Genomic DNA, 23029 nt, shown 5'->3' with positions numbered 1-23029 from the left:
GGCTTCCCGGGCGGAATGCATGAAGGAAAAGGACCAGGACAGAAGCTAAGCCAGGGAGGGCACCGGGGTCAACTGAGGCACCAGCCTGGTCATCTAGAGAAGCCCTCTGTGAGGAGTAACAGAAAGGAGCCTGAGCTGCTGGAGCCCGTGCCCCACGATCGGGAAAGAAAGCTCCAGAGTGTAAACAAACAGGGCATACTGAGAAGAGAGGGAGGAAGAATGTGTCAAGTGTAAAGTTTTATTTACCACCTCTCCAGGAAACAGACTTTCGATGCACATTCCGGGACTTCTCTGGTTCATAGACACCCGGCGTGATGGACATCTTGTGTAATTCGGGATTGATTTTATCAGGGACCATTCGTGGACTTCCTTGGTAAAGGTGAAGCAATTGTCTGTTACCTGAAATAGCTTTATAAATATTTCTTTTGATGGACTGGCTCTGATTATATGTCTGAAAAACAAATACAAAATTTTCATTGTTTTTATAATAATCATTTAGCTATTGTAAGAAATCACTATGTTTGTGATTACTTTAAACATAAAACTAAACTTTGATTCACTTAAGTAATAGAGAATAGAATTCCTCTGGTCTTGAGTGTGAAAACAGATCAGGAAACTGTTAGATACTTGAGAAAAAAGCTTTTTTTTTTTTTTTTTAGTTTTTTGAGACAGGGTTTCCCTGTGTAGCTTTGTGCCTGTCCTGGAACTCACTCTGTAGCCCAGGCTGGCCTCGAACTCACAGAGATCCGCCTGCCTCTGCCTCTGGAGTGCTGGGATTAAAGGCATGCGCCACCACCGCCCGGCTGAAAAAAGTAATTTTAAAATCTATTATTACATAAGCTTAGCAGCTGTTTGCCAAAAGGAAATATACATACATGTATGTGCGGATTTCATGTAAGTACTTATTTTTATTGGCTTACTGCTCTTGATATGGCTGACATTTGGACCTAAGTATACGGCTCTTCTTGGTGCAAGGGAGAGGGTTTACGGGACAGGAAATGACACCTTTATTTCCGCTTGGTCATCTGTCTGCACTCCCCACTTTCTTTGCTGTCTCCAACAGCAGAAGCTCTACTCTGCCCACTGGCATGGACCAGCGGGGGTCAAAAGCTAATCTAGAACACCTGAAACACCGCACAGCCCCAAGAAAGGGCTCATTACATATGAGCCACTACTCTAATTTACAGAGAAACACACACCTGGAGAATGATGGTAACGCCGGCAGCGGTGGCGCATGCCTTTAATCCCAGCACTCGGGAGGCAGAGCCAGGTGGATCTCTGTGAGTTCAAGGCCAGCCTGGGCTACAGAGCAAGATCCAGGAAAGGTGCAAAGCTACACAGAGAAACCCTGTCTCAAAAAACCAAAAACAAACAAACAAACAAACAAAAAAATCAAACAAAATAAAAAGTGTAGGGAAACAGTAAAAAGAAGTAATACATATCAGTTGCTGAAATAAAGGTGACTTATGCTGAAGTACCAAAATGCATTTCTTCAAATGAGTAAAACTTAGGAAAGTGAATTTTGTTCAAAACTTATAATCTACAAAAACATTAAGGATCAAATGAAAAATGGGGGAAAATAAGCCACATTTACCTAGAGTGCTTGGACTTTTAATGCTAAAAGACAGGCAGTTGTCTTTGGATTGTTTCTCAAAAGTCAGCGTCAATCAAGTTTGCACAATCCACTTACCCGCTCTTCCCGGCCCTCTGCGAGGATAACAACAATCCTGCCTTGCCGTCGGCGGCCAGTTCTGCCCATGCGCTGGATGAGGCGAATTGGGCTCTTCTGGGCGTCAAAGCATATTATAAGATCGACTTCCCCTATATCCAAACCTTCTTCACCAACGCAGGTGGAAACCAGTGTGTTATAGCCGCCATCCCGGAACTGCCTCACCACCTCAAACACAAACCACCCAGAAGTCACACCACAGAACTGCAGACTTTGCATCCTCTTACTCATCTTGAAAAGGTAAAATCAGATTTTAAAGCATTAAGGATGCCGAGAAGCGGGGAGGGTGTCATAAAACGACAAAATAAGTCAAAACAGTACGATCAAATAGAAAGAACAGTGCTTCTTCCTTTGTATAATAATTACTATTGTCAGCTATAATTACCAAGTCAAATCTGTAAATAGCTTTATGTTCTCCGTCTATGAGCAAGCCCAGGTTTTACTTTTTAGCATCATTGAAAGCAGAGGGCAGGTAAAAAGCCTGAAGCCATTACTCCTATAGAACTAAATGTATGGTTAGGTGAATCTAAACTAAGGAATGTTTAACCCTGTATGGTGGTGCACACTTTTTAATCCCCGTACTCAGGAAAGCTGATGGTCTATGAGTTGCAGGCCAGCTAGGGCTACAAAGTCAGACCCTTTAAATAAGCAAATCAGAAAGAATGAGTTCGGGCCTGAAGGGCGGCTCAGCACGTAAGGATACTTGCCAGCAAGCCTCATAAGCCTGAGTGTGGATCTCTGGGATGGCAGGCAGGCGGAGAGAACTGCCATCTCAACTTGGAAAGTGGTAACTAGTTACCTCTAGTTGCTCCTTCTGGTAAAACCTTTGTGTTTTTCCCCGAAGCGTGGCCGACAAATGTCACCACTCTAATCACTGGCTGGTGCTGTTAAAAGCATTTCTGCAATCTCTTCCACACTATCTCGGAACGAGGAGAAGACCATAACTCTGGTCTCATGGCTTTTCTTTTCCGTGGTGTTTTTAGCTGTGGAACAGGAAATACTATGTTTTTAAAAAGGCATAGAAAGGCTAAGAAAACACTTCAGTAGTAGATTGCCTAGAATGTACACAGCCTTGTGTTTCAATGCCCAGGATCACATCAAAAAAAAAAAAAAAAAAAAAAAAAAAACCAGAAAAACAGCATTCAGAGAGGAACTCCTAGCAAGCAGAAGCCTAAAACAACAGACTCAGGAGTAAATTTAAGACTTTTTGAACTCCCTGATTCTCACTGGCTATCATAAAATAATGGTCAAGAAATCAACTCATTCCTGGATCAATACTAGTCCATCAATTCAAACACATGCATGTCGCCTCCCCTTTACAGACTCTGCAGACAGAAGCATTGTAGAGCTCCACTGACTGCATCCACCTCCCCATCTCTTCACCACAGGCACCATCTAATCAGGCCAGGGAGCTCCAAACCTGCTGGGCCTCCATGCCACATGAAGACTGCACGCCGCAGCCTCTGTTCACTCTGACACCGCCTCCGGTCCTCAGTGCTTGGGAGGGGTGGGTGGAACTGGTAAGGGTGACGCTTTCCTGACTGCCACCTGCCTCTCCTGGTAACCCAGAACCACTGCAGTTACTAAACGACGTAAGCTGTTTGATTCTGTTCCCTTACATTGCCCCCACACTAAACTTTTCATGTAAAACCTTATTTTTCAAATCCCATCATTTCTTCTGCTCCTAACCATCCAAACTTTCTCAGAAATTCTAAATATCTTTATCCAGAGTAATTAGAATCCACCTTCTCCCTTGAATTTTAGTTTGTTTGTTTTTTTCAGTAACTACTTGGCCTTGAAACTAACTGTTACTCACCATTCCATGACCTGAAGTGTTCAATTATAACTTCTTCCAGTTTCTTTAACTTTGGATGACTATAGAAAAATTTCTTCTCTTTATTTCCTAAAAAGGGGATTAAAAAAAAAGCATTATTTTTTCTGTATTTTCTCATATCTACTATGGTCTTGAACTCATAGAGGTCTGCCTGCCTTTGTCTCTGGTGTATTGGGATTAAAGGTGCATGCTCGGCCCGTAGTAATTACCTTACTGTGGTGTGACATCTTTTTGAAAATACAAGTTAGGCCTGGAGAGGTGGCTCAGTTGGTAAGAGCAAACTGCTCTAGCAGACCTGAGTTTGGTTCCCAGCATGCACAGCAGGTGACTCATAGCTACCTGTAACTGCAGCTCCAGAGGATCCTACACCCCTGCGTTCCAGGCCAGCTTGAGGCCACATAGCATGAGCCTGTCTGTGATACAATCACACACACACACACACACACACACACACACACACACACACAAGTAATAAAAATAAATCTTAAAAAAAAAAAGCACATTAAAACTTAACATTTTCGAGCCAGGCAGTGGCACACAGGACTTTAATCCCAGCGCTTGGGATGCAGAAGCAGGTGGATCTCTGTGAGTTAGAGGCCAGCCTGGTCTACAGAGCGGTTCCGGGACAGCCAGGGCTACAGAGAAACCCTGTCCCAAAAAAACAAAACAAGGCTGGGCGGTGGTGGTGCACGCTTTTAATCCCAGCACTCAGGGGAGGCAGAGGCAGGAGGATCTCTGTGAGTTCGAGGCCAGCCTGGTCTACAGAGCGAGATCCAGGAAAGGCGCAAAGCTACCCTGTTTCGAAAATCAAAACAAAACAAAAAGTTAAAGTTTTCATTCATGTGTGGTGGTACACTGTTGCTATCTCAGCACTTGCAAGGCAGAAGAGGGAGAATTAGGTCTTCATGGCCAGCCTCAGATACAGAAAGTGCTCAAGGCTAGCCTCAGCTACGTGAGACCCTGTCTCAAAAGAGGCTCAAAACACACAAAAAAACTTTTTACCTGTCAAATGCAAGTACCCCCTCGATAGCCTATAAGTGTAAACAAAAACTTTAATTTTTGTGAAAATACTATTCTGAGAAAGAATTCAAATGCATTCAGAAAAGTAAAAAGGGAAAAATATTTTTAGTTAAACCATATTTCAATGTTAAGTAGTTCTGAGAATTTTCACAAGCAGTAACTACCACTGCTATTTTCTATTTCATGTTTATTAGCCTTATACAAATTTGTACTCATCAAAATACCCTAACTTACTGAACAACATACATTTAACAGGCCTGTTGCTATATAAGAAAGTGTAGACGGATGTGTACCAGACAGGGACGTTTCAACATTGATCTTCATCAAGGAAAACCATAAATAGTATTTCTTTTTTCTGAAGGGGTCTTGTTACAATGCCTCTAAAATCCTGTCATGCCTCCCAGTCAGCTCTCACTGTCCTCAGTTAAACACAAACTTCCCCGTGAAGTATCAGACCTTTCTGCGAGGCCGAAGCGCCGCTGGCTGAAGGATCTCGCACTTGGCCAAACACACGCTCCAGGTGACTGTAGAGCTCCATGAAGTCCTCATTCCGGCCGAGCTCAGTCTTCACCCGTGCCATTCCTTCAGAAGACAGACAAGGTTCACAAGTAAACAAGGGCGAAGCTCTCGACATCGACTGCTTATTAAGAAGAAGTGAAGTTTTAACTATGAAGGCAAAATTATCAACCATTTGTTCTCGTTCAACATTTTTGTTTGTTGTTTGTTTGAGATAGGGTTTCTCTGTGTAGCCCAGGCTGGCCTCAAATTCAGAGATCCACCTGGCTCTGCTTCCTAAATTATGGATTAAAGATGTTCGTCACCACTGCCTGGGCTAGTCCCACATTTATGATACACGATTTTCTAGCAAGCTATCCAAAACAATGAAACATGAACTTCACTATGTGAGTCCATTGCTTTTAAAGCAAAGTATTTAAAGTTAACTCAAGTTACATAGTAATGACTTCTAAGAACACTCTGGTATACCCATAAGTCAGAACATTGCTCAACATTCATCAAAGAAGCCTCCCTTGCAGCAGATGGGAACCCACAGCAGATGGGAAAAGGAAGGACCTTGGAATAGTCCTCAATGAGAGAGCTTCATCAAACTCCTCCACTCAGGGATGAGGGAGCAATGCAGAAGAGGCAGAGAAAGAGTGAAGGGGCCAGAGAGGATGGAGGATTCCAAGGAAACAAGGCCTGGACACCTCAGGACTGACCGACACGCAGGAACTCATTCAGTACTGAGAGGGGAAGTGGACACAAGCTCCCATCCCCGGCCTACGGCTATATCCAACTGACAACAGCTGGCAAAGGGAAAATTAATTTTCTCCAACTTCAGTCTCACTGGGTATACAAACCATGCTTGCAAGGCCCCATGCCCACTGATAGATGACCATCACAAAAAAAAAAAACCAAAAAACCTCAAAGGTATTTTTGGAGATTTTTGTCTCAAATTGTATTGTCTGGGTATTTTTTGCCTTACTGATCTTTTGCTTGCTTATAGCTTCTGGTTTTGTGTGTTTATGGGTTTTTGTTTTTGTGTGTATGTGTTTCTCATGCTTTTTCTTTCTTTTTTTTTATTTAATTTTTGTTTTTTTTTCCTGTTTGTTTTCTAAAGAGAGAGAAAGAACAAGGGAGTTGGACCAGTGGGGAGGACCTGGGAGAAGATGAAGGAGAGCAAACAGTGAACAGAATATATTGCATGAAAGAAATTTATTTTCAATGGAAAAAAAAAAGTTAACTCAAGTTTAAGCTGACTCAAACTGCTCAATGACTTGAACCAGAATAACACATTTCATTGTTTTTAAAACAATGTCATATAACTTACCTTTAGTTCCATCCATGATTCCAGAAAGGAAGAAATATAATGATCGCATTCCCATTTGCTGCAATAACTCAAATCCATGATATAAACTAATACAGAGGGCAAACTCACCCTCAATTATGCCTTGGTGAATTCCCTGGAAGAAACACATGTCAAATTTAACCAGAGAAGAAAATGAAGACACACCCTCCATGACAATTGTTAGTATAACACAATATGGTTCAAATGACCAGAATAACCAAACCTTTCCACTGGTTATGAGCTAATGGTTCTACCGAATATTATGTTACAGGGTGGGGCTACGAAAGTATCATGTAGTTTCCATATGAAGCCTGTCTCCTAAGAAAAAGAAACCCAACAGGAAACCAGTCTTTATCATTTTTCTTCACAGGTAAATTATTTGCAATATATAGGTTCATGTGTCCTTTCAAAGCCATCAATAATTATCTATCATAGGTCAATATATGAGGTATGACTGAAATGGAGAACTGAACAGACTTAGCTTCATGAAGAACAAATGTTTTGTTTTGTTAATCTCTCTCTCTCTCTTCCTCTCGTGTGTGTGTGTGTGTGTGTGTGTGTGTGTGTGTGTGTGTGTGTGTGTATTTTTGAGTGTATCACAGGCTCTTGGCTCAGTCTGGCTTTAAACTCAAGGCAATCCTCCTGCCTCTGTCTATCAAGTGCTGGGATTGTAGATATGTGCCTCCCAGATGGGACAGATATTCAATCAATGTAGACGTCGTGCCAGTGTGGAAGCGCACATGTCCTAATGGTAACAGTGCTCCCGTCCGCTCCTGTCCTAAGGGTAACACCGGGTAAGGCAGTGCTCCTGTCCGCTCCTGTCCTATAACACTGGGTAAGGCAGTGCTCCCGTCTGCTCCTGTCCTATAACACTGGGTAAGGCAGTGCTCCCGTCTGCTCCTGTCCTAACGGTAACACTGTGCACACTCACTTCATCTTAGCAGCGCAGAGACAGGTACTGCTCCGACCACTTTACAGAAATGAAGAGGAACATCTGTAGCAGCTGTAAAAGCTCACAGAGACTTATTGTCCTGTATTTGATAAAGACATTTTCCCTCCTTCCTGTCCCCACCCTTCTTTCCTTTCTTCCTTCTACTTATCTACTTCATTTCAGACAGGGCTCCCTACCTATAGCTAGGATGTCTTAGAACTCTGAGCTGCCCAGCAATCTTCCTGCCTCCACCTCCCCAATGATGAAATTATGGCTATCAGTTACCACATCCAACCTAAATCCACCTGTCCCCGCTAGTTTCTTGCCATAACATTGCAAACTAGTCCCGTGTGGTCGCATTTACATGAATGACCTCCAAGCCCTGTCTCGGCCACATTAGTTTCTGACCTCTTTCAGCTGCCTCTGGCCTTCTGGATGTGGATTTATCCTCACTTCAAAGGACTCAGAACCTGTTTGTATGGTGAACATCTCTCCTGACTTCAGACAGAGTCTGATAGAAATTTTCATATCCATCCATTATTTTTCTATTAAAATTAAACAAGAAGCATGTGGGCCAGCCCGATGGCTCAGCAGGTAAAGGCACTTGCCATCAAGACCAATGCCCTGAGTTCAATCCCTAAACCACCACAGTACAAGAGAAGTTACTCTTACAAGTTGTCCGCTGACCGCCCCACGTCATGGCATACACATGCCCACACACGTATGCAGGTGGACATACACACACCAATCAATCAATCGATCAATAGATAAATATACCAACAAACAAATAAATAAATGTAATTTTCTTTCTTTCTTTTCTTTTTTTAAAGAAGCTTGCTAGCGGGGGCTGGAGAGATGGCTCCGTGGTTAAAAGCACTTGTGTTCTTCCAGAGGACCCGGGTTCAATTCCCAGAACCCACATGACAGCTCACAACTGTCTGTAACTCCAAGATCTGACATCTCACACAGATATACATGCAGGCAAAACACCAATGCACATAAAATAAATAAATTATCTTTAAAAAAAAAGAAAATTGCTAGGATGCTTCCTATGACTTCTGGTGTCAAGAACTGGACTAAATTGCCGGGTTGTGGTCTACAGAGCTAGTTCCAGGACAGCCAAGGCTAAACAAAGAAACCCTATCTCAAAAACAACAAACAAACAAACAAACAAACAAACATCAACAACACCAAAAGAATTGGACTAAAAGTCATGGCCTTCCATTTTAATCAGAAATGGACTAAAAGAATATTTGTTAACAGTTAAAACATGGAGGCTGGGAGGTAGCTCAGCAGGGAACAGCTCCAGCCTCACAAACCTGAAGACCCAAGCTTGATCCCCTGAACCCACATAAAAACACATGTATGAGTCTGGCAGGGTGGCGCATACCTTTAATCTCAGAAGAGGCAGGCAGATCTATGTGAGGTCAAGGCTAGCCTGGTCTACAGACAGTTTGGGGTCAGCCAGGCTGAGTCCCTACCTCAAAGCCAAACAAACAAAAAACCCGTATGTGATGTGGCACATCTGCACTCCTGGCACTCCTGTGGCAAAACGGGAGGTGGAGACTGGCGGGCCAGCTAGCCTGGTACATGCACCAAAGAGGCACAGACAAGAGCAGCCTCTGCAAGGAGGAAGGTGAGAGCCGGCTCCCGGGTGTTCTTCTCCGGCCACCATGAGTGCCAAACTCACACACACGAAATGCGAATTAATTAAAACATGGGCTATATAATCAACCTAAATTCTTTTAAAAACATTTTTATTAAATTTATTGCGCGCGCGCGCGTGTGTGTGTGTGTGTGTGTGTGTGTGTGTGTGTGTGTGTCCAGCTGTGCTATGACACACACAGGAGGTCAGAGGACAACCCTGCTTCCATCACATGGGTCTTCAGGACTGAACTCAGGTCATCAGGCTTGGTGGCAAGTGCTGTTAGCAGCCACTGAGCCACCTCCTTGACTCTGTTTTTTTTTTTTTTTTTTTTTTTTTTGGTTGTTAGAGACAGGGTTTCTCTGTGTAGCTTTGCACCTTTTCCTGGAACTCACTTGGTAGTTCAGGCTGGCCTCGAACTCACAGAGATCCGCCTGGCTCTGCCTCCCCCGAGTGTGCGGCCACCACAGCCCTGCAACTCTGCTCCTTCCGCCTGGCAACTCTGCCCCTTTTTTATTTACCTATTCTTGGACACATGGCAATCCTCTCACCTCAGCTTCCCAAATACAAGAAGTATAAATGTGAACCACCACACTTGCAATAAATGGTATGGAAATTCTTATTGAACTAACCAATATATACCTAAGAATTTATCATTTACCTTTTACCAGGCACTCAGTAAAGATTTATTTATTTATATTTTTCAGTAAAGATTTAATCAGTCACCAAAATTTATTTTAAAATACATACCACAATATTTGGGGATGGGTTCTTCCTAAATTGATCTCTTGCCAGAATTATCTGGTATTTTGTTAGATTGGGGATGTCTCTTTTCATCAAAACATTTCTCTGAATCAAAGAACTTGCAAATGTTTCCAAAATCTGCAAATTTAACAGAAATTTATTTCAAGCTTACTTTCAAATACAATGTCATATATTAAAAGTTTGATATTTATTAAAATATACCATGAAATTAAATTTTAAATTAATACAAGATATCAAAATTCTAAAGCATCGGCATTTATATCTAGACACGATCCACCTAAGAGTTAGTAGAAGCCCACATTCAATTCTATTCAACTATAATTCAACAGCATATTTACTTCTTTTCATTTTCTCTCCAGCACTGGGGGTTGAACTCAGTCTTGCACAAGGCAGGCAGGCAAGTGCTCTACCACTAAACAACATCCCCAACCTTATTTATTTCTTTTCCTTCCTTCCTTCCTTCCTTCCTTCCTTCTCTTCTCTTCTCTTCTCTTCTCTTCTCTTCTCTTCTCTTCTCCTCTCTTCTCTCTCCCTCCCTCTTAAACAAGATTCTCACTGCATAGCCCTGGCAGGCCCCAAATATATAAACTAAGTTGGGCTTGAACTCACAGAGACCTGCCTGCCTTTGCCTAAGTGCTGGGAGTAAAGCTATGTATGACTGCACCTGGCCCAAATTAGAGGAAAGGGTAATTTCACCCCATTTCTCGGTGGGTTAAGTGGGGAAAAAAATGGAAACCATTTTTAATCCACGAGGATGAAGGTTTGAAAACACACAGTTCTCTCCTGTGAGACTAAGCATAAAGGACAGACAGAACTGCCTCAAAAGTCAAATTCTAGCAGTCTCTCAACAGCTGCAACACTGGTACATGGTGACCGGGCCAGAGAATTGCTTGTTGTGAGAGGGCTAATGTATCCACAGAAGGCTGTTAGTCACGTTCTGGTCTCTATATACTAGGAGCAGTACTCTCCACCTCTTCTACTCTGTGCCCCAGCTCCCAATTAAACAACAAAGTGTCAAGATACTGCCAGACAGCATCTGCTGAGGAAAATCACTTCCATTTGAGAATCATATTGTAAGAATATTACAAAGAAACTTCTGCCAACACACAGATCTCTTTGAGTTCAAGGCCAGCCTGGTCTACATAGCAAGCTCTAGGATAGCCAGGGCTACATAAAGAGACCTCGTCTCAAAAAACAAAAAGAAACTTCTGGCTGAATGATGGGTATGTTCACTTTGTGAAAAGTCAGAGCCACAGTTTGTGAGCAATGCTGCTTATATACATCTATGCATGTATGCATTTCATACTGAAGTTCAAAGGTTCACTCAAAAAACATACACTCAAGCTGGGCATAGTGGTACCTGCCTTTAGTCCTAGCAGAGACAGGCAGATCTCTGAGTTCAAGGCCAGCCTGGTCTACAGAGCAAGTTCCAGGACAGCCAAGGCTACACAGAGAAACCCTATCTCAAAAAACCAACACATCTATATTCAGCTCACGAGGCCTTACCCTAGACAAAGAACTGCAGGCAACTACGGATTGTTGACAGCAATAGAAATAATCTTCCCCGGGGAAGAGCCCACCACCTGGTTATCTAATACCAACTGGTCACCTTTGAAAACATACACACATAAGTAACATTATACAGATTGAGCAGGATGTATTTATACATTTAGGAATACATACATACATCATACATACATCTTCTCAATCTCTCTCTCTCTTCAAAGGGAGAAGATATTTGGCTGTCCTTCAGGAAAGCTGGGGGGAAATGTAGTTTACAATCTGGTGATCCTTTGCTGTCTGAGAAGCCTGTATCTCCCAGAATTCATGTTTTATTTTCCACAAGCCCTTTCCCCCTAAAACCTTGAAATTACTTCTAGTCCATACAAGTCATCCTCGTGAGAGATGTCACTTGTGCTTCGCAACAGCCTAAGGGACTATGTTATCGTAGGGCCAGGCCAAATCTTGACTCCCACAGGGATTATGTTTACCTCAGTCATTCTCTATAGGCCAGTGGTTCAACCTTCCTTAGGCTGTGACCCTTTAATATGATTCCTCATGTTGGTGACCTCGCAACCATAAAATTACTTCATTGCAACCTCGTAACTGTAATTTTGCTACTATTATGAATCAGAATGTAAATATCTTATATACAAACCCCAAAGGGGTCACAACCCATAGGTTGAGAATTGATGCTAGACTCTTATCTTGATCATTGCTTCTAAGTCAACAAGAACCCCTCTCAGAGACAGAGCCATATGTACTTTGTAAAGAACTTCAACGCAAACATGTCTTAAGAATGTTGTACTCATGGGACTGCACTGGTAAATGAAAACCTTTTTCCAGAATTCTACTGTGCTTAAATATAGCAAAAAAAAAAAGGGGGGGGGGAGGGGGTTGATGTCAGACCCTAGAAGTTCTGGCCTATAACCACTTACCTAAAATCAGGCTTAGGGATATTCATCTGTTTTACAAATAGCCCATTTTGTAAATAGAAAATGGTTTCATGCATACAAAAAATAGGGCTGAATGACCCCAAGTTTCAATTTCAGAGATGTTTTTCAACCTCATAATTATACAATATGAAATACCGTAGATACACTCTACTATATTCTAACTGAAATAATTCCGTCCCCGGTTCATTTACCAGAACCCCACACTGATAAAAATGGCTTACCTGGATGTATGCCTTTTGGATGGCTCTAAGTTCTTCCCCAAGGGGGACAACGAGCTTCTCAACTCGTCTTTCGTGAGAATAAGGCAAAATATCTGGAGAATCTTCAGAACGAAGCTCTATCTTCCCAATTAGTAGGTTGGTAACCACCTGTTGCACAGCCTATGCAGAATCACAGAAGTATGGGTATAAGTTAGATACCACGCTGAACTATAAATCTGAAGCGAGCCTGAGCTCACAAGGCCATGCATCAAAAACAATAACACAATGATAAATGAATATATATATATATGATGTAATACCTTTCTGAGTTAAATTTCACTCACTTAAAACTTACAGTGGGATTACTGTATCAGACACTGTGGTCAATCGTTAAAAACGGAGCGACAAGCCCAGTCCTGTGGGATGCAACTGCATGCTTGACAGAGTCTAAGGCTAAGGCCTGCCTGGGCTTTGTACTTTCAACCAGGGCTTGCGATACAAAGTCACACTCTAGCTCGTAAACATGAGACAAAATGAAAGGAATTCTGACTTAGTTTAACTCAAAAAAATGCTCTGGAGCAAGAACCGCGGCTTAGGGTCTGGAGAGATGGCTCGGTGGTTAAGAGTACTGCCTGCTCTTCCAAAAGATCCAGGTTCAGTTCCCACCACCAGCATGGCAGCTCACAACTGTCTACTAACTACAGTTCCAGGGGATCGGACACCGTCTTCTGGCCTCTGTGGGCACCAGGTATGAACAAGATATGTAGGCATAAATGGAGGCAAAACATTCATACATATACAGTAATACAGTAACTTTGCAAAACAAGACTTTCATCTCCGAAAGACCGTACAAACCCAAACAGAATTACACCTGCATCACCCTTGTGTACCCAAGACCTAGCATAGTGCCGATACACCCGGTCTACTTAACTGTATGAGGTCCGTAGATCTAAGCACTACATTTACAACCACTTCATAAAATTAAGGCGTTCATTTATTGTTCTTTATTTATTTGAGTCAGGGTCTTACTGTGTAGCTCTGGATGGCCTGGAACTTACCACACAGACCAGGTTGGCCTCAGACTCTTGGAGATCTGCCTGCCTCTACTTCCTCAGTGCTGGAACTAAAGGCGTGTACAAAACCACACCCAGCAACATTTTTTATATTTCGTTCATTCAACAATTTTCTTGTTGTTACTCTTTCCTTCCTTCCTTCCTTCCTTCCTTCCTTCCTTCCTTCCTTCCTTCCTTCCCGCCCCTGCCTCTCTCGCTCTCTCTTTCTTTGAGACACTCTCAGACTGCCCAGACCTCACTATATAACCCAGGGTGGCCTCAACTAGAGGGACTATTCCTGAGATGGCCCTGATAATACTGAGATCACAACTGTAAGCCACCACACCAGATCAACAGATATGAGTGAACTCCACAGGCCAGGCGTTCAGTTAGCCACAAACTATTGCTGAAATAGGCCTAACCACTGCAGGCATGTATTTTATAGTTTAGTGGGGACAGAAAGAGCTTTTTTTTAAGGCAGATTATGACGAATTTGAAGCTTGAAAGATGGGTCCAGAGCTTCATACAAAAGCAGGAGGACTTCCATTTAGACCCCGGGACCATATAAAAAAGTAAAGAGCTGGGTGTGACTATATGTGCATTATTACAACCCAGTACAGTGGGGGTAGAGATAGGGTGACCAGACAGGGCTGGAGAGCCACTAGCCTAGCAGGTTCAGTGACAGGCCCTGTTTCAAAGGAATAAGGAAGAGGGTAATAGAGCCAGATGACTACCATCCTCCTCTGGGCAGTGTTTGAGCATGAGCAAGAACACACACATATGCACGTGTGTGCTCACACACTCTCGCGCTCTCTCTCCCTCACACACACACACAAATAATAAAAATAAAAATAACATAAGGAAAGCTGACTTTTGATAATTTAGTTAAAATAGATCTTTTTTAAGGGGATATTTAAGCAGTGATTTAATATCTGACAGAAGAATTAAGCATGTTTCAATAAGAATACAGAAGAAGAGATGAGAGAAATTTCTACCTATCATAAAGACTATGTATGAAGTATGGAATTCTTAAAGAATAATCAAGAAGATTATGTATTATAGTGATATTTTATTTATGCTGAAACGTGATTTTATCTGTATGTTAATAAATAAAAGTGCCTGGAGGTCAGAGCCATTTAGCAGAAGTCTGGCAGTGGTAGCACACACCCTTAATCCCGATCACATGGCAGGCAGATCTCTGTGTGTGTTCAAGGATACAGCCAGCATGGAGACACACCAACCATAGAGACCTGGAGGTCTGTATAGACAGGCAGTGATGAGGAGGTCATGTGGTTGGGTTTACAACCAATGAGAAGGCAGAACAGAAAGTCAATAAAAAGACAGACACTTCCAGAAAAGGTGCAAAGCTACACAGTTAGAAACCCTGTCTCAAAGAAAAAAAAACCAGACAGACACACAGGAAGTATGTCTCTTTCTTAGAGGAAGGGTAAGAAGGTGGTCTCCAGGCTAGAGAGATGGCTCAGAGGTTGAGAGCACCGACAGCTCTTCCAGAGGTCCTGAGTTCGATTCCCAGCAACTACATGGTGGCTCACAACCATCTGTAATGAGACCTGGCGCCTTCTTCTGTATACATAATAAATAAAATAAATCTTTAAAAAAAAAAAGAAGGTGGTCTGACCAATCCACAACATGCATTCCTTGCTAGCCTATGCTGAGAAAGGTTCTGCGTCATTTCTAGAACATTCTTGCAAAAATCAAATATTACTTCATCATAAAAAGCACCAGACAGACTCAAACTGAGCGATAGTTTGCAAAAATAACCCTAACTCTTCAGAAGCATAGAGGTCATGGGAAATAAGGCTGAGCAATTATCACAGACTGGAAGGGAGTAGAGATGTTGTGCCTAACTGCAGTGTTGGATCCTACCTATCACAACCCAGAAAAAAAGCATGCAGGTGGAGGTAGAGGCACACTGGAAAAATTCAGATCTGTGGAGGTCTTGCTAGTTTGTCAATTGTTTTGTTTTGTTTCGTTTTTTGGCTTTTGGAGACAGGGTTCTCTGTGTAACAGCCATGGCTATCCTGGAACTCGTTTTATAGACCAGACTGGCCTCGAACTCACAGAGATCCACCTGTCTCTGCCTCCAGAGTGCTGGGATTAAAGGAGTGTGTCACCACTGCCCAACCTAGTTTGTTAATTTTAATATTATGGTTTAAATTTATATTTAAATCAATAACATATAAATTTAGTTATACAGATAACATCCGGGGAAGCAAGGTAAAAGTGATAAACGTTTCAATTTTTACACATTATCTCAATCCCAAGAAAACTGGAAAATAAAACTTAAAAAAAAAAAGCCGGGGCAGTGGTGGCACATGCCTTTAGTCCCAGCACTCGGAAGGCAGAGCCAGGAGGATCTCTGTGAGTTGAAGGTCAGCCTGGTTTACAGAGTGAGATCCAGGACAGGCACCAAAAAACAGCACAGAGAAATCCTGTCTCAAGGCTGGGCAGTGGTGGCACACACCTGTAATCCCAGCACTCGGGAGGCAGAGGCAGGTGGAACTCTGTGAGTTTGAGGCCAGCCTGGGCTACAGAGTGAGTTCCAGGACAGCCTCCAAAGCTACAGAGAAACCCTGTCTCGAAAAAACCAAAAATAAATAAAGAAAGAAAGAAAAGAAAAGAAAAGAAAAAAGACCTAGCCAGGCAGGGTCCATAATACTCAGCAGGATAAAACAGGGATAGGGCCTGCTTGGGATACTTACTTAGCAAGACCATGGCTCAATACAAATTAAAAAGAGGTTAGGAACGCAGCCGGGCAGAAAGGCACTAACAAAGCATGCTTCTGGCTCTGGGTTCCAGGCCACCTGCTTTACTTGGGGCTCAAGCTTCCAGTCGTAACTGAACTAGAGGCTGAGGCAGGATGATCCCTTGAGCAAGAAGTGGAAGGCCTTCCTGGCGACATGACCAGAACCTATCTCACAAACAATGAAATACAAGAAGGGGAAGGGACAGATGGTATTGATAGAAAGAAACTTCTGCAGTTAGATATGCCACCGTCCTTACATCAGACCGTGTAAACACTAAAATGGAAAACTGATCTGGCCCCATATAAAAATCTGCACTTTCTCACATGTAATAATAGGAACTCATGGTGCTTACCTTGATATCACTACCTGGCGTAGCACTAAGGGCCAAGACTCGAAAGTGATTTGTGTATTTGACCAGTTCCCTTACAACCTTAAAAAAAAAAAAAAAAAAGTATTTTAATTTTAATTTCATCTGCTCAATGGGAAAATAACAATGGCTCAGTTAAACAAGGCATTACGTCTGGTCTATTATGGTTATTCCTCCATTGATACACAGATATTCTGGTGCATGGAACTAACAACAATCATTTCATTCCATAAACAAATGATTTAGGTTTAATAATACAATGAACTTGACTAGTGCTCAAAACATATTATTTAACACATTTATTTAAAGATGCTAGATGTCACATATAAAGGCATCACATTACACCCAAGGCAGACTTCAGTAGAATTATTCTGCTTAAGAACTAATAAAACTGGACATGGCGGGGTACAGCGATAATCACAGCACTCAGGAGGCTGAGACAGGAGACTTGCCAAAGATCAAGATTAGCCTGGGTTACACAATGAGTTCTAGGCCAGCCTGGGCTATAGACTGAAGTCCAGAAAATGGAGGGATAAAAGGACTGAGGATGTAACTTAGAGGAAAAGTGTTCACCTAGCACATACAAGGAAGGCCTAAGATTCATCCCCATCAGGGTGGAAACCAAAGATACGAAAGATAGAAAATCCTCAATAACCACTTTTGTCTCAGTGTTTATTCTAGTCTGCTTTTTGTGGCTGGGATGAGATACTGACGAAAGCAACATTGGGGGGAGAGAGTTTACCTCATCTTACAAGCTGCATGCAGTGATGGTTGAAATGATGGGAGCCCATCGCATTATGGGATGGAATGAGGGGAGTCAGGGCAGGAACTGAGGCCGAGACCATGGAGGAGCGCTGCTTGCCAGCTTGGGAGGCCTGCTTTCTCATACAACGGGAGAACCACACGCCAGAGGTGGCAGCACTCTCCGGGGGCTGGCCACCCCACAGCCATCATTAATCAGGACAACGACCCACAGACATGTCCACAGGCCCATCTGATGGAGGCAATGCCTCAGTGGAGGGCCCCTCTTTCCAGGTGACTCTACTTTGTGTCGAGTTGACAAGAACTAACCAGCAGTGTGCTAGGAGGGATATCCTGAGGTACCAAAGGATGCAAAGCAAAGGCGCGGCTGCAGCAAGGAAGAGGTGGTAAGCGGGCCGCTCTTTGGGGGCGGTGCTCTAAAAAAACACCCTTTCTAGGATGAACGTGGTGGGAGCCTGCAACCAACCTCAGCTCTCAGGAAACTGAGGAGTACAGCAAGTTCAAGGCCAGTCTGGACCACAGAGCAAGGCCTTGTCTCTGATAAGCAAATAACAACAACAAAATGTAAACAAAAGTTATTGGGGTGGGAATGCAGGTCACGAGTAGGCAGCCTGTCCAGCACGCTGAGGCCCAGCGCTCCATCCCCAGTGCGTCACGCGAAAAGGGAATTGCTGCGTTGAGAACCAGGATTCAGAGTTCTCTCAGACCACCAAGAAGTCTTGGGTCAAGTAACCTGTACTAACTACATACCCACCCCCAGCACAAGTCCGTCTACCAAACTGTTACACATGAGAAGTGAGCCGCTGTCACTAACGGCTCACACCAGCACTTGGGAGGCTGAGGCAGGAGGACCAGCAAGAGTTGAAGGCCAGCCTGGGCTACACAGTGACTTTCATCCCGCGCCACAGCATGAGGTAATGGTACTGTATTCTGTGACTCGGTGAGTTGAGTTTCATGCAGCTTGTGCGCCTGTTGTCGCTCATGTCTAGAGTGACTCGGGCGGGGCTGTTTTGTTATTAGATAAGTCAATCCATGTTCGACTGTACCCATTAAAAACACAAGACGTACAGTTTTTGAAAAACAGACTGTGTGGTTCTCCCCCACAGTACTTGGGTACGTCTCACTTTCCCTGGCTCTTCTTAGAGGAGCCTATATCCAGTGTGTCTTTCTTCTGGACGCCTCCTCTTAATCCTTGTACTGAAACCTATCTTAAAGAATCGGTATTAAATCTCAACTCTGCTTCAAAAAAAAAAAAAAATCATGTAATGCCTAGATACCTTTTGAAAATAAAATGAGTTAAATAGACACTAACGCTACCAAATGAATTTCTGCATAGCTGGAATAAGTTTAAACTATCTCTCAAGATGAGTGGAGTGGTAAGTGATGTAATCCAGCTCTGGGGAAAGAGGAGGCAGGAGGGTCAGGGTCATCTTTGGCTACAGAGTGAGTTCAAGGCCAGTTCTGGCTAAAAAACAAGAACAAATAAATAAACAAAAAGAAACAATAATTAAATATCTTCCTCAAACATAGATTCCAACACAATCTGTATTAATCTGGAAAGATAACAAAAGGCTGAAATAAATAAATTTCCTAGATCTAGCCAAAATGATAGCGGTAAGAAAGATAATTCTCCCTATGATAATAACACTGAGTAATATAGTAACGATACTTCTTATCTCCAAGGAAACTAGAAATCCTAAACCGGCAGTGAAACCCGGGGCTTTGCCCTTCCTTCCTTCCCCACTGTCTTCAACCTGCCCCATCACTTTGGGAAAGACCACCACCTTCAACTACTTCCTGTCTTCTACACTATATCGTGTCTACTCACGTCAGATTTCAGAACTCCACTGAGACCTCTCCTCCTCGCTAGCTACTGCATAATTGATATTACACATCTCTACAGTCACCAGTTTTATGACGGCATACAAATAATCCCAGCACTCTAGTGGCTGCCTCGGGAATATTTCAAGTCAGAGGCCAACCTGGATTCACAGGGAGACCCTGTCTCAACAACAGCAGCAGCAAACGATACCTCCAAACTGGACCCATATAAGGCTACTTGGGCTGGAGACTTACTTGGGTGCACACTGCTCTTGCAGAAAGCTTGAGTTCTGTCCCAACACCCATGCTGGCCGCCTGGAACTCTACCTCCAGGGTATTCGACAACCTACTCTGGACTCTGAAGACACTTTCACTCACAGGTGCACGGGCCCACCCACTCATGCATATATATACAACTAAAAGTTAAAAAAAAATCTTTAAAAAAATAATAAATGTCTTTATGACCAATACTGAAGTAGAACAGAACAGACATCTTAATAGAAGAGGGAAAGAGGGGATCCTTTCCATTTAGTGTACAGAGATGAACGACGCCTGTGACCAAACCCAACTGCATTGGAAGGTGCAGTTAGGTATGCTGCACTTACTCCTTATAACACTGCCAGCTGTTTGCCATCTTACCCAAATGCCAAACAACGGCAATATATATCCACTTCCAAAGTTTGGATTACGACTTCCTAAATTCCACCTATGTCCTACTTTAAATGAAGACCAGGCTTGTCGATAGACTATGAATAAACAGCCTTGCCTACTTTAAGAATGCTTTCATGCCAGGTACTCTGCTTAATTTGACAATTCATTTGAATGTTTCATGAGCTCTGACGAGGCCCAAGAGTCAAAGCAGGCTCCTGTCTAAGAATGCAAATATACTGTCTTTAGATAACTCCTATGGAAGAGCAGAAGATATGAGGAGAAGCAAATTCTTCAAGTGGAAAGTCCTTATTGGGAAGGAAGCCAATTAACACGATCCACATATGATATTAATGCACTTGCTACAGTTAGGGGGGCAACAGAGAGCAGGGTGTCACCACATATGCTGTTAGACCCAGCAGACGCAGGCAGAGCTCTGTGAATTGGAGGCCAGCCTGCTCTACCGAGTGAGTTCCAGGCCAGGAAAGCTAGACAGTGAGAGCCTGTCTCAAAAAAAGAAAAAAGGTTAGTGGTGGTGCACGCCTGTAATCCCAGCACTTGGCAGGCAGAGGCAATCTGATCTCTGAGTTCAAGGCCAGCCTCATCTACAGAGCGAGATCCAGGACAGCCAGGACTGTTTCACAGAGAAGCCCTGTCTCGAAAAAGAAAAAAGAAAGAAAGAAAAGAGCAGCAGACACAGATCTGAATGGACAAGGGGATGTTATTTCCCACCACCATGTGCTCTGACACACAGTGAGCATAAAGCTTTTAGAATCACACTAGTGAGATTTTCCATCACTTAAACCCATTCCCCCAAATGCTTCTGAACAATATATGCCTCCTCTACAAAACAGCATTCAACAACAACAACAACAACAACAAAAAACAATTACCTGGCAGTAAGCGTAGTTCCCAAGAGCCTTGTGAGCTTCATCAACCACAAGACATTTTATATGGGCAGCAGGACAAGCTCCTCTGGTTAGGTCATTCACCATGACCTGAGGTGTAAGAAAGAGGACCCTCTTGCTGCACCAGATCTCCTTCCTGTTGACAGCTTGAGTTGAACCTGTGAATCAAAGCGGCAGTGGGGCAGGGTGTGGTGGCAGCCCTCTGTAATCCCATCCCTCCAGAGGTAGAGATGGAGGGACAACTGTAAACTCAAGGCTAACCTGTTCTACCCTTTGAGTTCCAGGCCAGTCAGGGCAATACAGCAAGAGCCTGTCTCACGACAAAACAGAATGAACACACACCAAGAGAGTGAACTTTCGGAAACTTCAGACCATCATCGGTAGACTATAAATACAGTCTGGCCTGGTTTCTGAATACATCCATGCTCTGGTACTCTACTGAAGGGGAGAACAACTGGATTATCCGTTGTAACGTTGCATTTTGGAGCTCTGCATTTTGGAGCTCTGATGCAACCCAAGGATTGAAGCAGGCTCTTATCCAAGACTGCAATTACAATGTCTTTAGATAATTCCTACAGAAGAACATAAGCTCTCAGGAGAAGCAAATTCTTCAAAGGGGAAATCCTTCTTGGATCGGATGCACGTTCAGCACACCCACACAATTGTTTCGAGACAGTGGCAATTTACAAGCTATCTCTGAAAGTAACCAAAGCAAGTCAACGCATCAGACTTGGCTTTGCTACCAACAGACGGTGCTCTTATGGAAAAGAATGTAAGAAGAATACATTTGCATTGGGGAGTTTTTCCGCCGGGATAGTTTTATCACAAGAGCTAGCCCTTCCCCAGGAGCCGAGTTTTTCTCAGATACCTGTCATTTCAGCCATGTGAGACTGCGGGATACCCATCACGTGGAAGCAGGCCTCCATCTGCTGTGTCACCAGGGGTTTCGTGGGTGCCATGAAAACTACCTTGCCGGAAGGGAACCAGCGGTAGAAATTATACATGACCACGGCAGCAATAAAGGTCTTCCCCAGCCCGGTGGGCAGGCACACCAGGGTGTTGCAGAACAGCGCGGTCCGGGAGATCTGCAGCTGGTAGTCGCGCACCGGGCAATTGGTGGGGTAAATCCACAGGGCGCCGGCAGCCGTGCAGAAGCCGCCGTCCTCGGGATCCAGCTGCCGCTCGGCCTCGTACGCCGCCACTAGCAGCACCTCGTCGTCGTCCTCTTCCTGCAGCGCCTCCGCCACCGCGGGCGAGCGCGCCTGGCTGCAGCCCGGAGCGCCGGCGCCTCGCACGAGGCTCGGGCCCCACGTCTGGAAGAGCGTTCTCTGCCGTCCACTCATGGTGCCCACCCGCAGCGGGGCTCCGCTGAGGCCGCCGCCCGCCTGGCAGCGCAACCGCCGCGGCTCGGACGCCCATCAGTCTCCGGCCCGCGTCACGGTGGAACCCGGGGGCGGGACTGGCTGCAGCCCGTCGGGTTGAAAAAGCCGCCGCCTCGTTTGCAGGGGGAATATGATTGGCTGCTGTTCCGGAAACCTGCTGAACGCATGCGTGTTGTGCGCGGGGGTGGGGGTGTCTTTGCAAGTTGTTGTTTTTTGGTTTTAGTTTTTTGTGTGTGTGTGTGTGTTGTTTTTTTTTTTTAACCCCTCCTTCCCCCGAGAGCGCTTAAATGCAATCTACCACCCGGGGTGGAGGTACTTGACTGAAGTGGAGGCTGGAGGATCAGGAGCTCAAGGTCATCCTTGCCTTTAGCGTTTCCAAGCTGAAAGTACTTAATAGAATCTAGGTATTACTTTGCTTCCAATGATGCGGTGTCACCGCTAGCTTAGTACCATTTATAATGTTATATAATATATAACTTTGAGGTCTCAGAGAAAGTACATACTTATAATTTGTGACCTTAACATTATGGACTATTTAAACCTGAAGATTAGAGGAAAAGCAAAAGTAAGACAGAGTTAAATAATTCAAATTTTCCTCCATTTATGCTGAGAAAAGTAAAGTCTCCTGTGTCAGAAATGGCAACCCATTATTTTAATATTTTGCCTGTTTAAAGAAAGTGAATGCGCTCTGGCCCTGTATTTATTGGAAAACTAAAACAAGTAAGATTTTTGTCTTGGGATTTCATTTTCTTTTTCCTCCATATACTTTGTTTCACACAGAATCTTACTATGAGGGCCCATTCTGGCCTGGGACTCAACATGTGGACCGAAATGGCCTTGAACTGGCCAATGTCTTGACTCAGCTTGCAAGGGCTCTCAAGGGCTACAGGCATGT

General features: G+C 43.7%; 1 protein-coding gene across 1 annotated transcript; it reads right to left on the bottom strand.

Annotated features, from left to right (window-relative positions):
• Nucleotides 1-238: 238 nt before the first annotated feature.
• Nucleotides 239-22250, bottom strand: LOC118595761 (Fanconi anemia group M protein homolog). Its single transcript, XM_036206537.1, is given in 13 exon segments — nucleotides 239-451; nucleotides 1691-1897; nucleotides 2529-2553; nucleotides 2555-2616; nucleotides 2618-2712; nucleotides 3546-3632; nucleotides 5040-5165; nucleotides 6412-6544; nucleotides 9756-9887; nucleotides 12448-12606; nucleotides 16599-16676; nucleotides 20738-20910; nucleotides 21621-22250. Coding segments are annotated over 13 exon segments (1965 nt in total). The 5' UTR covers nucleotides 22096-22250.
• Nucleotides 22251-23029: the final 779 nt, after the last annotated feature.

Source organism: Onychomys torridus, chromosome 14 (assembly GCF_903995425.1).
Source record: "Onychomys torridus chromosome 14, mOncTor1.1, whole genome shotgun sequence".
Lineage (NCBI taxonomy): Eukaryota > Metazoa > Chordata > Mammalia > Rodentia > Cricetidae > Onychomys > Onychomys torridus.
This window is presented reverse-complemented; position numbering and strand designations above follow the sequence as displayed.